We start from the raw sequence: 16,683 nt of genomic DNA, 5'->3' as shown, positions 1-16,683 counted from the left end.
ACAAGGGTAGTCCAGCATGCACACGAGATTTTTTTGAATATCCTGTGGCGGACACGAAAGCCCACTGGCGTGGTGACATCATTCCGCGCACCAAGTGGGCGGCGGCCACGCCCAAGGGGTAGGCGTGGCCTCAGGATATACACCGGGCGCGCAGCCCGGAGCGCGCCAGTGCTACAGTGACCTCTTGTCAATAAAGACACTTTTGTTTTAACCGCGTTGTCCGCTTCCTCCTTGGTAGCAAGTCGCGCGCGTAGCACCGCGCTTCATTGGTGACCCCGACGTGATGCGTCGAACCCTGAACTGGGCTTCGGCCTTATTTTATATTGTTTGGCATTTTCTACAAGTCATGGAATGTCCCTTCTTTTCTATAGTTTGCCACATGGCACATACCATATAAAGGGGCCTTTTCTATGCCCTTGGCATTTTACCCGTGTATAAATATTACATAATAGATAGAATAGATACATTAAAAACGCCATATTAAACTGCTTCTTCAGGACAGGGGTGCTATTTGTTTTTTTTTTATGAGCCTCGATTGTGTCATGGTTATGGATGGTCTGCACTGAGTCTGGGAGCTCACCGGGGTGGTTCAAATCCCGGCTATGTCATACCAGAGACTTTGAGTACCTTCTGCTTCCTTGCTTGTTATTCTGATTCTGCATTAACAAAAGGATAAAACACGGACAAACAACTATGAATTGGTAATAATAGCGTGGGTTTTGGTGGGCCTCATCTCCTTCTGCGTCGAACTTTCGATTGTGGGTTGAGACACACGGAGGTGTATTGTATTTGCTGAATTCGCTGAGCTTGGGCATCCTCCCACTCGCCCTTTCAACGCCTCGTGGGAATTTTGTTATATCATCTAAAATGGACGTTTATAACAAGATAAGTTGTTTAACCCAGCAAGTCTGTCCTAAATATTGTGCATGTCGGTAAAATAACTTGTTTTGCTTTCCACCTCCTGAATGGCGATGTCAGTTAGACAACGGAAAGTTTGTGAGAGCAGAGGATTGAGACGATCCCGCTAGCTCTGTGCTGAGGGTCATGAACCGAGACCCTCCGAGCTGCACCCACAATCCGAGCTCATCGGACTCCACGTCGGGCTCCGATGGAGGGAGCACAGGAGGTCCGGGAGGGGATGCCGGCATCTGCGGGTTCAGGATCCTGGACGTTCAGAACCTTCGTGATGGAGATGACGTCACGGACCAGGTACCAGGTACGGTCGGTCACCGCCAGCCGGATAGCGAGCCTTTTAATTGCTTTTGTGATTTAGCACCAGCCAGGTATGCTTTCATTATTGTAGATCGAAAAATACATAATAAGTGGACAGTTGTAGGTGGCACAATGACTTGTGTGAATGTCATTAGTTGGACAAAGATGTTTCTGGTTCACCACCTGTGTTGAAAATGTCGTTAGGGTTGAATGCTTGGCCTTCGTGGTTGGTAGCTGTTATTCTGAGGTTCGTTTAAAACAGGTTTTGTTTCTCTGCAGATCCTATAGTGGTGATGAAGGTGGAACCTGAACCTACAGGTGGTTTCCCTTCACCAGGTAAGAATTCATAACAACATTGTACAAGTTGAAGATAACAATACTGGATGATGGGAAGGGCGGGATCGGTTTGTCTGCCTGTCCCCCGCGCAGCGGGAGACAGGATTTTGCAATCACTGAACTGTGTGTCTGTGTTGTCTGTCCGGGCTGTAACTTTCTCCCCATTTGAGCTTTTGTCATGAAATTTTCTACAAAGCTTTATAATGATAATATCGAGAAGACAAATTAATAATTTTGTCAAAAGGTCAAAGATCAGCGTCATCAAATCATCAATTTTCATCTGATTGACCTGAAATTTTAAGAATTGGCTGATTGGGTCACTGAATTGGTTCACCAATCAAAAGCTACAAACAAATTGTTTTTTTTCCTTGTTTTTTAAAAAGATCAAAAGGTCAAAGGTCAGGGTTGCATAAAATCATCAGTTTGTGTCCAATTGACCTGATTTTAAGAATTTGCATATTGGGTCACAGAATTGGTTCACTAATTAAAAGGTAGAAGCTGTTTATTTTTAGCCACGTCGCAGACGCTGGTCATAGAGTGTCCTCTGCTGTTGTTGTTGTTCTTCTTCTTGTTCTTCTTCTTCTTGTTCTTGCAGAGAAGACAAAACCTCAAAGCTCCACCCATTCTGGGAGAGCCTTCATATAAACAAATATCCACCATTTTATTAACTCGCATAGCTTTGAGGCCTGTTTTGTAGGCCCGTGGTGTCTTCCTCTCTCACACAGTTTTATTTCAAATCAAATTCGATATATCATTTCATTTTTCACAGTCACTAACATAGTTTTAGACTCGGTTGAAAATAAACGGGAAGAAAATCCGATGAAAGTTGCCCTTTATAGAACGAAATGAATTCTCAAAGGCCTGTAACTTCAAGTCCATTGAGATATTAATTTTTTTAAATCGCGGCATGGTCAGTCATACACCACCCGAAATAAGAGACGGGAAAATGCCGAGATATATATATTTTGTTTAAATCGCGGCATGGTCAGTCATACACCGCCCGAAATAACAGACGGGAAAATGCCGAGATATATTAAAAATTCGTCCATTTGATGACAATCGTCACGATGAAATATTTAATTTATACGTCGTCACAATAATGTGGAGAGAGGAGCATAGCTTCGTTCACGTGTCGCCACACACGGGAAATTGCCGAGATATATATTTTTTAAATCGCGGCATGGTCAGTCATACACCGCCTGAAATAACAGACGGGAAAATGCCGAGATATATTAAAAATTCGTCGCCACACACGGGAAATTGCCAAGATATTGTTACAGACGCGGTGGTGGATGTTAGTTACCGAGCGGTTTGGTATGACCACGTCTGCACAAGTTACCCGATTATACCCGAACGTTGACTAATCGCGCTACGCTAGATCAATTGAGGAAAATGACACACGGCTGGGATTCAAAGGACACGACACCAGGGATACGGTTCTCAAGACCTCCGGAGGAGGTTATATTCGTTCGGAAGGTTAGATTACAACTACAAGAGGGACAGCAAAGGAAGATAGGCACTTAGACACACTTATATTAACCCCAACAGACGACAGATAAACGGGACAAAAGGCTGACTCACACGGGGATTGATGGCAAGGAAAGGCAGGCAGTCGATGGCTCAAGGTGCACTCTTGGCTCAAGGCAGAATCGACCCGGTTCGGTCCGGTCCAAAGATGCGGGGAGGTCGCAGCGCTCGGAGGTAGTGACTTGCTCTTCTTCAAGCTGGGGGCGCATCTGACGTCACGTCCGGTACGTGGCCGCGTATATCCGGCGGGGAGTGACACGCCCTCGGCTCGTTAGCTCCGCCCCAGATGGAATCGGCTCGTTGCTTCTCATTGGGTGCGTGCGGGGGGGTTACCGGCTCCACCCTTGACGAGGGGCTGACAAGGAGCCCCTTCGTGGTAACCCCGTCGGAGCGCATCGTCAATGGCGGCTAACCGAGCCGGTGTGAGGACGCACACTCCTCCGCGCAGCGCCGTTGTTGTAGTTGTTGTTGTAATTGTTGTTGTAGTTGTAGTTGTAGTTGTAGTTGTTGTTGTTGTTGTTTGGGGAAGAAGACGGGAGGAGGCATGGGAAGGTCCTAAACTCACTACTGGTGCCATATAATCACATTCTGGTGCAACGAAGAGTCAGAATTAATGGAAACGAGTCCTTAACTGACATAGACTAAGAATAACTAGCAAGATGTCCGAAAGTTGTCTACGTGAGATGCGGTGGACCTGGGCACGACATTTAATGGGGGAAAAAGGGGAAGGTCGGTTCTACAGAGTGTTGTTTACAGACAATGGGACTAGGGAATGGGGGATTGGGGATAGTTGGGGAGTATTGGGGAAATAGGGGAATATTTACAAGCGGATATGGAGGCCAAATTCCATATTCGCAACAATATATTTTCACTTTGCACAAAAATAACATCAAGTAATCGAATCAATAGGAATGTCCTGTGCCTATAACATCGACGTTATAGGCACAGCTGCATCTAGGCATTGTGTAACATCGACGCGGCTTTTGTTTTAATTAAAACTTTTTGTACTTGTTTACATCTAAAGCTCAAAGGTCAATGGTACATAAAATCATCAATTTTAATTTTGTATTTTTTTTTTACATTTTGTTATTTTGAGCTACCGAATATTAATAAAAGGATGTCTGAATACAAACGGACATGGTGGGGCTTTACATTTTCAGATGCTTTCTAGTTTGTTTTGTTTTTAGATCAAATGGTCAAAGGTCAAGGTTGCATGAAATCATCAATTTACATCCGATGTGAAATTTGAGCAGGGTTTGCATATTGGGTCACTGAAGCCTATTGCATTTGAGGCCAAAAGGTCAACTTCGTCTAAAATCGTCAATATTTTTGTATTTTTTTTTTAAAGCTGTTTTCCTCATGTTTAGCATATGGAAGAAGAAGCCTAAATACAAAGCGGACATGGACAGGCTTTGCATTTTCAGATGCTTTCTAGATTAGTTTGGTTTCAGGCTCGATTTATGTTGTTACAGATTTAAATGGGGAGGTGAAGTTGAAACCTGAACCCTTGCATGCTTTTTCCTCTCAAGGTGAGTGCAGAAGTGCATGTGAACGATTTGATTACTCCATGAAAATACGATTTATTTATTTTTCGAAATTAACGAAGAAGCCTGTCTCTGCTCCACGTCACTCCTTTGAATGCACTCGAACATGCCATACTGCAATTATTGTATTGTTCCCCATACACGTAGCACAAAGATCAATTGGTTCAGTCTGTCTGTTTATGATCGAGGAACTACTACATTTATATTGGGTTTTATATTTTGAACACTAAAATATGAATCGGAACATGCATCGGAACACAAGTCTGCAGTTTAGCTGTTCTTTGGCTCTGAATTTGGCAAAATGTACGGATTTACATCCCGGTCATGCATAAGCACAGAAGAGGAAGATAATTGTTTTATTCTCTCGTTGCCTGTCTGGCAGTCAAAGAAAATTTAAAAACATTCCAAACAGGAAACGGTGTTTTAAAGGATGTCATAAAGGACACAAACAACGGGCACATATAACTAGTGTAACGTGTTAAATAAGGTGGTGTAAAAGACATTGCATCAATGACAGTAAACTTCCGATTCAATGTTTGTTTTTGTGTTTTGTTTTCTAAAACCTTTCAAACTTTTATTTTATTTCAGTTGAATTAAATATTTTAATACTGCTGAACACAAATCACCTTTTTGGCTATTTTAAAAACCTTCAGTTTAGCAGTGAAATGAATGGATGATCGTTTTAAGGCCATTTTCCCCCACTAGAACGGGGGTTAGCCTTGCGGGCCCCTTGACAATCATGGTTCCCTTTTTGAGGCAATGGTTTTATGGCCGGATGCCCTTCCTCACGCCAACCCTTAGTCGCCTCTTGCGATGTGCAGGGATACGGTGTACCTATTCTAAATTGGGGTACACACCTGGATCATTCATCCCAGCAAGCTGGTACTCAATTTTCCGACCTCGGAAGGATGACAGGCTGAGTCAACCCCCCTGGTGTTAATTTAGCGATCGACCGGGATTCGAACCCAGGATCCTAGGATCCCAAGCCGGCACCCGAACCGCTAAGCCAACACTAGGCTCATTACAAAGTAATATATTATATTATATATTTTTATATATATACTTATATTACAAAGTAAGTCCAGTCAAATTTAATGTCCATTGAATAACCTGAAATGGTACAAAGGTAAGCAGTTAACTGCTCGAGGTTAAAAAAAAAGTTTAGGTTAGCAAAAACGGGAAAATAATGTAAATTGCACAGTTATATTGTTTAAAAAAAAGGCCTTCTTCAGGGAACAAGTAATGGGTTACCAACTTACAGCTGTTCTGCAGCAATGTAAGTAAATTAAGCCTTGAAAGTTGATGCAAACAATTCCTACAGGTGTCCGCACCTCTGCTGATTACTTGATTACAAACCCCCTGTCTGTATAAAAGCAGTATTGGAATAGACTGTTATTACACCCTCTGAAGCATTATTTGGACAATATTGCACTGCAGGACATAGTATATTGGAAACTGGAGGAAACTGACAGGAAGATGTCCTGCAGACCCAAAGCCACGACAGAATCAGAAGACAAGTTTCTGAGAGTCAACAGCTTGCGTGATAGGCGGCTCACAGGACAACAGCTTCAAGCACAGCTTAACACTGGTCGAAGTAAGCAAGTCTCAGTTTCAACTGTGAAGAGAAGACTTCGAGCTGCAGGTTTGACAGGTTGAGTGGCAGTAAGAAAGCCATTGCTAAGATGGCAAAATAAGAAAAAGAGGCTTGCCTGGGCCATGAAGCACCGCCAGTGGACTACTGAAGACTGGAAGAATGTCTTATGGACCGATGAATCAAAATTTGAAATCTTTGGTTCATCATGTAGGGTTTTTGTACGCCGTTGAGTAGGTGAAAGGATGGTTCATCAGTGTGTGACACCAACTGTCAAACATGGAGGAGGAAGCGTGATGGTCTGGGGCTCTTTTGCTGGATCCAGAGTCGGCGACTTGCACAGTGACTGGCACCCTGAACCAAAAGGGCTACCACAGCATTTTGCAACTCCATGCAATACCCTCTGGTATACGCCTAGTTGGTTAGGGGTTCATCCTACAGCAAGATAATGACCCTAAACACACCTCCAGGCTATGTCAAAACTACCTTCGAGGAAAAGAACAAGACAGCAGGCTTCAAGTCATGGAATGGCCAGTACAGTCTCCAGACTTAAACCCCATTGAGCTGGTTTGGGATGAACTGGACAGAAGGGTGAAAGCAAAGCAACCTTCAAGTGCAACACATTTGTGGGAACTTCTGCAACAGTGTTGGGAAGAACTTCCCGAACAATATTTTGATTTCCATTGTCGAAAGAATGCCACGAGTGTGTTCGGTCGTTATATCTGCAAAAGCTGGCTACTTTGCTGAGTTAAAAATTTAAATTAAATTTTGTTAAACAAATGATTCTATGATTTCTTTTTTATCTCCAATTGTTTATTTGTTCTCTGCTTAATTTCAGAGTACATTGAGACATTGAGTACATAAGCCTGGTGTCGGCTTAGCGGTTAGGGTGCCGGCTTAGCGGTTAGGGTGCCGGCTTGGGATCCTAGGATCCTGAGTTCGAATCCCGGTGGTTCGCTGAATTAACACCAGGGGGGTCGACTCAGCCTGTCATCCTTCCGAGGTCGGCAAATTGAGTACCAGCTTGCTGGGATGAATGATCCCGATGTGTACCCAGGTTTAGCATAGGTACACCGTATCCCTGCTCATCGTAAGAGGTGACTAAGGGTTGGTGTCAGGAAGGGCATCCGGCCATAATAACTGCCTCATAAAGGGAACCATGAGGTCATGGGGCCCGCAAGGCTAACCTCCGCTTTAGCGGGGAAAAATTGCCTCAAAACGATCATTCATTCATTCATTGAGACATTAAACTGCGTAAATTTCAATAAAAACTGGAAAAATTGAGGTGTTCTAAAACTTTTGACCGGTAGTGTGTGTATACATATATATATATATATATATATATATATATATATATATATATATATATATATATATATATATATATATATATATATATATATATATATATTCATATATATTCATATATATATTCATATATATATTACTTATATTACAAAGTAATATATTATATTATATATTTTATATATTTATTACTTATTATATTACAAAGTAATATATTATATTATATATTATATTACTTCAGTTTTGCAGTAATTTGGCAAAATTGGACACCACCTCGACAAATCAAATTTGCCACTTGCACTCTCGGGGTGTGGGAACTTTGAGCTTCTTCTTCTTCTTCCAATAAACTGTTTTCAATTAAGTCCAATAGGCTTGCACGTAAGAATCGATTACCCAGTTCGAATTGTTTCCCTCGATCCGAACCGGGAATCAAATCCCAAATTTTCGGGAGTCGATTTACCCGCCCATAGCGGTTCCAATTATCCAGTCTATTTCTCCTACTGTGCCGTATTTTACTTCTTCCATTGAGAATCTGTTCTTTGGTTCAGCAAATTATATCAAAAGCCTCTCTTGTCATATTATTTACAAAACAGACAAAGACAAGTCCATTTTTTCTGCCTCTCGATTGTGTTCAAGTTGTAAAGAGAATGAGAGGATATGTAATCATGAACTGTGTGCATGTGTGTCAGACTTCTCATTCATGGATCTGACGTGTGAGCTCTGACAGAGACAGCATTCGCATATGTATGTATATATATATATATATTTATATATATATATATATATATATATATATATATATATATATATATATACGTATATATATATATATATATATATATATATATATATATGTATGTATATATGTATGTATATATATATATGTATGTATATATGTATGTATATATATATATATGTATATATATATGTATATATATATATATATATATGTATATATATACAGTCATCCCTCGCTATATCGCGGTTCACTTTTCGCGGATTCGGTACATCGCGGTTTTTTCTCGCTAGTATATGTAAAATTATATCGCGGATTTTTCGCTATATCGCGGGATTTTGCGGTATAAATGTATTTTTATATACTATTATTTTAAATATTTTTGTGGTAAAATAAGCATTTTCTAGCCTAAAAAATTAAAAAACGTAAAGAAATAAGAAAAATACAGTATTTAAAACATATTACAAGAAATAAAATACTGTACATAGTGTACAGTAGAAGGGTAGACAAAGAGTCGTGCGTATGGAAAACGCCAGTACATTCATCATCGTCATCACCTTCATCGTCATCAGTACTGCACAGCTAATTCATCATCATCTTCATCACGCAAGTTGTAGTATTGAAGAGCCGGGGCTCTTGCTTGATACGGACGAAATGTCGGGCAAGACACAAACTCGTCCGAGAAGATATTTATTCTCAAAACCAACTCGGGAACACTGAAAAGCCCATTTATCGGGCTGCATTATAAAGCACAACCAGAAACCGAAAGCCACGCCTCTCAAGCGTGGCGTGCTTCGGTGAATCGGTGGTCACGTGATCAACAGGTGTAGCTGATTATACCCGCAAAGCGCGGCACGCTTTAGCGGTCACGTGACCAGCCACTCTCGCGCCGGGAATCCCCGCCGGTGACGTCACCGGCTGGAGCAAGGAGATTCTGATGCTGGTCTTGCTTGGGGAACCCATGGGTAGCTACAGTATCTTCAATGGTGAGTACCCATTAGAATTTTATATGTTGTTAAAATTACGTATGTTTAAGAGTGTAAAAAGTGTTTAAGAGTATAGGAAGTGTTTATAAGAGTATGGGAAAGGTTAATAAGAGTGTGGGGAGTTCATAATGCTTTAAAATATATATTAAAAAAAAAAAAAAATATGGTCGCTACTTCGCGGATTTTCGTTTATCGCGGGGGGTTCTGGAACGTAACCCCCGCGATAAACGAGGGTTCACTGTATATATATACGTAATTTTAACAACATATAAAATTCTAATGGGTACTCACCATTGAAGATACTGTAGCTACCCATGGGTTCCCCAAGCAAGACCAGCATCAGAATCTCCTTGCTCCAGCCGGTGACGTCACCGGCGGGGATTCCCGGCGCGAGAGTGGCTGGTCACGTGACCGCTAAAGCGTGCCGCGCTTTGCGGGTATAATCAGCTACACCTGTTGATCACGTGACCACCGATTCACCGAAGCACGCCACGCTTGAGAGGCGTGGCTTTCGGTTTCTGGTTGTGCTTTATAATGCAGCCCGATAAATGGGCTTTTCAGTGTTCCCGAGTTGGTTTTGAGAATAAATATCTTCTCGGACGAGTTTGTGTCTTGCCCGTCATTTCGTCCGTATCAAGCAAGAGCCCCGGCTCTTCAATACTACAACTTGCGTGATGAAGATGATGATGAATTAGCTGTGCAGTACTGATGACGATGAAGGTGATGACGATGATGAATGTACTGGCGTTTTCCATACGCACGACTCTTTGTCTACCCTTCTACTGTACACTATGTACAGTATTTTATTTCTTGTAATATGTTTTAAATACTGTATTTTTCTTATTTCTTTACGTTTTTTAATTTTTTAGGCTAGAAAATGCTTATTTTACCACAAAAATATTTAAAATAATAGTATATAAAAATACATTTATACCGCAAAATCCCGCGATATAGCGAAAAAGCCGCGATATAATTTTACATATACTAGCGAGAAAAAACCGCGATGTACCGAATCCGCGAAAAGTGAACCGCGATATAGCGAGGGATGACTGTATATATATATATATATATATATATATATATATAATCAACGAACATAACAGCGTGACGAGCGCTGTCCCGATCTCCTGTGGACCGAAGTCCTAGACCAAAGCGTCACCTCCGACCCAAAGGGTCTTCTGGAGGCCTCAGCCCGGCCACTCTGTCAACAGACAGAGATTTATTCATTGGTCCCCATTGGCTAAACATCAAGCAGAGCCGCCAATCCAGATTTCGGGCTTATTGACTGTTTTAGGACCCCAGTCAGGGCCTGCCTTTTTTGCTTGTGAAAAAGGTAAAATGTCAAACATTCGAACAGCCTCGGACGTGCACCTTGACCCCATGGCCAAGGCACAACATCAACAAGGCTGTCCCCATAACAATACACATGCGCCTCAACCCCGAGAGGGAAGCACATGGTCATTCAAACACATGCATCATGCCCCCGAAGGGCCACAATGCATGGTCATACAATTGGGACCACTCCTCTTAATAGGAGTAAGACCCCTTAATCCACCAGCAGGGCATTACTCCTGCCAGGTCCGATTTGCATGCAGGTCTACCAGCGTTTTGGGCCCGCCGGGAAGGCCTGCCTTTTTTACAATGAAAAAAGGTAAAAAGTCAAACATTCGAACAGCCTCGGACGTGCACCTTGACCCCATGGCCAAGGCACAACGTCAACAAGGCTGTCCCCATAACAATACACATGCGCCTCAACCCCGAGGGGGAAGCGCATGGTCATTCAAACGCATGCATCATGCCCCCGAAGGGCCACAATGCATGGTCATACAATTGGGACCACTCCTCTTAATAGGAGTAAGACCCTTTAATCCACCAGCAGGGCATTACTCCTGCCAGGTCCGATTTGCATGCAGGTCTACGCACCGTTTTAGGGCCCCGGACAGGGCCTGCCTTTTTTACAAAGAAAAAAGGTAAAAAGTCAAACATTTGAACAGCCTTGGACGTGCACCTTGACCCCATGGTCAAGGCACATCGTCAACAAGGCTGTCCCCATAACAATACACATGCGCCTCAACCCCGAGGGGGAAGCGCATGGTCATTCAAACGCATGCATCATGCCCCCGAAGGGCCACAATGCATGGTCATACAGGTGGGACCACTCCTCTTAATAGGAGTGAGACCCCTTAATCCACCGGCAGGGAATTACTCCTGCCAGGTCCGATTTCCATGCAGTTTTTCGCGTCGCCACAGGGCGGCACACTGTAAAAAATCTAACCAATGAGGACCAAAATCGTCTATTAAGATGATCAAGGCACCTCCTAGCTTTAATGGTGAGCACCAGCCACGAATTATGTCTCACACGGTAAATACCGCATAACCCGCAAGGAACCAACAGCCTGTCTGCCACACAGACCATCGTTCCCACCAGTGCAAACCAAAACCAGGGGGTGGGGTGCGATCGGCGGGGATAATAATCAACGAACATAACAGCGTGACGAGCGCTGTCCCGATCTCCTGTGGACCGAAGTCCTAGACCAAAGCGTCACCTCCGACCCAAAGGGTCTTCTGGAGGCCTCAGCCCGGCCACTCTGTCAACAGACAGAGATTTATTCATTGGGCTGAGGCCTCCAGAAGACCCTTTGGGTCGGAGGTGACGCTTTGGTCTAGGACTTCGGTCCACAGGAGATCGGGACAGCACTCGTCACGCTGTTATGTTCGTTGATTATTATCCCCGCCGATCGCACCCCACCCCCTGGTTTTGGTTTGCACTGGTGGGAACGATGGTCTGTGTGGCAGACAGGCTGTTGGTTCCTTGCGGGTTATGCGGTATTTACCGTGTGAGACATAATTCGTGGCTGGTGCTCACCATTAAAGCTAGGAGGTGCCTTGATCATATATATATATATATATATATACAGTGAAACCTTGACTTACGAGTTTAATTCGTTCTGTGACCGAGCTCGTAACTCAATTTGCTCGTTTCTCAAATTAAATTTCCCCATTAAAATGCATTGAAATGCTATTAATCCGTTCCAGCCCCAAAAAAAACACACCAATTTTTTTTGTTACGTGTTTTTAAATAAGAAAAATGTACTTTATAAATAACAAATAATGTATAAACAAGCACGACCTCGTATATACTGTACATAATAAGCGGCGTTACGCGCGCTGCTTGTAAACAAGGAGGAAGCAGACAACGCGGTAATTTGTAAGAGTCTTTATTCAAGAGCTCACTGTAACACTGAGCTGCTCAGGGCTGCGCGCCCGGTGTATATCCTGAGGCCACGCCTACCCCTCGGCGTGGCCCCCGCCCACTTGGTGCGCGGAATGATGTCACCACGTCAGTGAGCTTCCGTGTCCGCCACAATGTAAAGAAATAAACTGGTTTTATTAAGTGTATTTACCTTGAAGATCAGACGAAGATGCTGGCGGAGGTGGAGGAGATGGCTTTTGCCTTTCCTCGCTTTCACTTGCAGGGCGTTTCAATAAAAACCTGTCCAATGAGGTTTGTTTCTTCCTCCCTTTCAAAATGTTTCGATCGTACTGCTACGATTGTACTGCCTCGCCAAGTCGACAACACGCACACCTCGCTCATGTTTTTCGACGATTGCGTGTTTTATATCCAAGCACATCATCCTCTTCTTCTTCTCAGTACTGCCCTTGGCACTCAATTTCTTAGGACCCATGGTTAAAACTAAGAAATTTTCCAAAATAACCAACATGTGAAAACAAAGCAGCAGCGATATACGGCAGAGATGCTTGCACGGCAAGATAACCACGTGACCGGAACGCTCGTTGGGCCACCTCGTGGCGGGTGGCGTAAGCTCGTAACTCAGATCTCGGCTCGCATCTCAAAGCAAAAAACCGCCCGAGCGACGGCTCGTATCTCGGAAAACTCGTAAGTTGGTGCACTCGTAAGTCAAGGTTTCACTGTATATATATATATATATATATCTTTATATATATATATATTGTTGCGGAACCCAATGTCAGCCTATGGTTCCCCTTTGAGGGGGGATTAGACCCCTTGTTTATTGCTGACCGACGTGGTCCCTGGCGCCGTACCGCGACCTCCGGAAAGGCCGGTGCACGGCCCCGTTCGTACCGCGGACAGATGTTAATTGATTGCCGAGCGGTGTTTAGCAACCGCAGCACGAACCGTTAACAAAGACTAACCCGATTCTGAACGTTGGCCAAATCGTGCCACAGGTATTCAATTTGGAAAAGACAAAGACGACGGATGTGAAGAAGAAGAAGACAAGAGGTAGGAAATACGAATATGATTTATTACTACTATTTACAACCAAAGGAAACCAAGGAAGAAGGAAAGATAATAAAATAAAATACAGAAGAAGAAGAAACACAGTGCAAATTAGCTTACCTATAAACAGTCTTACTTAACCCAGGACAGAACAAACAAAGACAGACTCACACGAATGGGGAATGAAGGCAGGAACGATTGGCGGGAAGGAGAGGATGGTCCAGGTGGTCCACAGAGCTGGAAGGATGCAGGTCCTGTTCGTGTAAACGGCAAGGCTCGAGGTGAGCGGCCGCCGACCCTCCTCAATCTGGTTCGCACGGCGGCGTTGCTTCGTAGCAGCGGGTCAAAACTGCCGTCAAAGCTCAACTCAACTGCGGTGGACTCAGCTGCGGTGGACTCAGCTGCGGTGGACTCAACTGTGGTGGACTCAGCTGCGGTGGACTCAACTGCGGTGGACTCAGCTGCGGTGGACTCCTCACTCATCTGCTTAAGCAGTCCCTCCCAACCCCCTTTTATGAGGCGCGTGGCGATCAAGCCGCCGGCCTTTTGGAAACGCCCATCGGGTCGCTCTCCGCAGTGCCGATTGGTGGGCACGGGCTCTCTGGCTCCACCCTTGATGACGATGGGCGGGCACGCCCCTCTTCCCCAAGCTGACCACGCCGTAATGGCGGCAAATGCAGTTGGCAATAAATGCAGTTGGCAATAGAGGCTTTGGGGGAATTTGAAAAAGGGGATCTATCTATTTGAATTCCGTGCAATGGAGTATTAATTAATGGAAGACAAAGCCTTAACCTAATACACAGAATAAGGAAATAACTACCAACAAAGGAGGAAATCTATGATTGGCTAACGTGATTGTATATGACCTAACTAAGGGACGCCCTTTGACCTTTATACACAACAACTGGAGGAAGGAGGGTGTTATTTTTACAACAATAAAAAAACACAATTCTCATATCCACAACACTGCACCCTCCTCCTCTTAGGCACGTCCCGGGCCTATTACCTTTACTTTTAGTGTGGCACGTAGGTGTAGTTCCCTCTACATTTAACCTGACCCTGAGTGTGACAGTTTTAAAACACAAATAAGTATGTCCCCCTGCTCCATTGCACCCTACCTAACAGACTCACGCTCACAGCTAATCGAATTGCGGAATTGTCTTCAAACTATACATTTACGATGGGGGAGCATTATTTACAGTTGATGCTATTTTATTTACAACACGCAACCCAGGACCTGTGATTGTTCTTTTGGGGGGGGAGACAGCCTGTGCTGCATCGACGCACCAGAAATCACCCACAATGCACCAAAACACCATCAAGCACCAATCGGTGCACAGTCACCACAGTTCAATAATAATAAACAAACCCCTGGTGCTGGTCTTCCTCTTCGGCTCCCTCTGCTGGCTATGGTTCTTCCAGTTGTTGTCATATTCTTTGCTGGCAGCCTATTTGGACATAAAACTTGCACAAAACGTGTCCATTGTTCTTTATTTATGGCCCACAGGGCCGACTAGGGGTGGTTCACCTGTGGGGCATAGGTGCCCTGTGACCAAGGTCCGCCAGCAAGATCTCTGGCCTTCATGGCCGGTTCCAGCAGAGGGGCCATGCCCCAACCCATGGGGTCCACAAGTGGTGCTCAGCCACAGACATGTGGTCCATACGTGGTGCATCGATGCAGACAGCTGTGGTTGCGAGAGTTTCGGGCGCACAATGGCGGACTCCCGCACGCTCCCCTCGGCGCCCAGTGGCGCACAGTCCTCGTGTGGGAGACAAGGGGGGGGGGGGGGGGAAAGACAGGTGAGCGAGGGGTAAGGTCACAAGGGTACACATCAATAAGGCAATGCAAAACGAGGTGCGTACGGAGAGCGAAGTGAGAAAGCTCGTCCCTACCGTACGCCCCCCCACATGTGACCTACACTACCCTTGCCCTTACCCCGTATGTACAAAATCTACACATTACAAATTCGTCACTAATGTCTCGTCTTCCTCATATTTCCCCTGTACCAAATTCGTCTTCACTCCCACTAATCCAAAATTTGCCATCACCCAATTCATCATCAATCCTCATAAGGAGGAAGAGATGGAACAACAAAGCACAATGTCACACCCACGTCATGATGCATCTCATAATCCAAACATTTGCACAATAAAAAATAATCAACCCTGGCATGGTGTGGAGTAGCATCACCTCAGGTGAGTGGATGTAGATGGTGTGAGGAGATCTCAATCCTAACTACCCTCTAACTGACATTAACACACTTTACACTACCCGGGGCCTTTCCCTGCCAAACCATTGGCCATCTTACTCTATGCGGTTTTAAGAACCAAATTCCCATTGACCAAACTGTGGTGCTTCCTCAATTTTGGGTCTCACTCCCCCGATGCAACTCCCTGTGCCCTTGCACAATTTCCGGGCTGGGTCGTGCAGCTCTCCCAGCAGGTCTACCCACCTGCACACCTCCACCACTGTAGTTGCCTCCGAGCTTACCTGCTCCTCACCTAACATCTAATTGGGGAAGGCCCCTCCTGGCTCTGTCACCCCTCGGTGCCCTCTGGCACTGGGCTACCCGGGTCCGTCCTCCGGATCCTCGGGCCCCATCCACAACAACTCTACCGGCTCCCAGAGCCCACCTGCGGCCTCACCTGGCCGACATCCTCACAGTGGTGGAGTGCCCAATCAACTACACATACTAACAGGCTACACGCCCAGCCATTTCCACGACACTAATGCACCCATCCAACCATAATTCCTCCACCACGCACCACAGATGCCAATATCCAACCACAATTTACTTGTACCCTCTACCTAACTCTTAAACTACCCTCCCCGGGTATTCGTGATAGGGGTCCACTCTTCCCCCATTCACACCTTCGCACCATCCACTCCACTCCACAGTTTCCACCATACTCCCTCCACGACCATCCATTCCATACTCTATATATCCCACATAACCATGTATTCCACACAACCATTCTCCATTCACCTGTAGTTGCACACCTGTGCAATCACCTGGTGCCACCTGCACCCTCCTTCCTCCCTGGACCATTTGGTCAGCACAACTCACATCACTATCACTCACTCACACACTGCTCCATCCACCTGTTCAGTTGCACACCTGTGCAATCTCACTTGTTCCTCACTCACTGCTCCATACACTTCCACGCTCAATACACTTTCGATT

The 16,683-nt window shown here is 44.7% G+C and overlaps 1 protein-coding gene across 2 annotated transcripts in view; it reads left to right on the top strand.

The window, feature by feature from the left end:
• The first annotated feature begins 708 nt into the window (after positions 1-708).
• The window catches only part of LOC137427746 (E3 SUMO-protein ligase ZBED1-like), a 34,369-nt gene continuing 18,394 nt past the window's right edge, over positions 709-16,683 (top strand). Inside the window, exons 1-3 of one of the 2 annotated variants that reach the window (XM_068117451.2) lie at positions 709-1,216; positions 1,492-1,548; positions 4,548-4,604. In XM_068117451.2, the coding sequence (XP_067973552.2) occupies positions 1,045-1,216; positions 1,492-1,548; positions 4,548-4,604 (286 nt within the window). In that variant the 5' untranslated portion in view covers positions 709-1,044. The remainder of the gene's footprint in view (positions 1,217-1,491; positions 1,549-4,547; positions 4,605-16,683) is intronic. The other variant, XM_068117452.2, reaches the window with a different exon arrangement.

This window comes from Myxine glutinosa, chromosome 5 (assembly GCF_964187855.1).
Source record: "Myxine glutinosa chromosome 5, kmMyxGlut1.1, whole genome shotgun sequence".
Taxonomy (NCBI): domain Eukaryota; kingdom Metazoa; phylum Chordata; class Myxini; order Myxiniformes; family Myxinidae; genus Myxine; species Myxine glutinosa.
The sequence above is the reverse complement of the archived record's forward strand: the minus strand, read 5'-3'. Positions and strand labels throughout refer to the sequence as shown.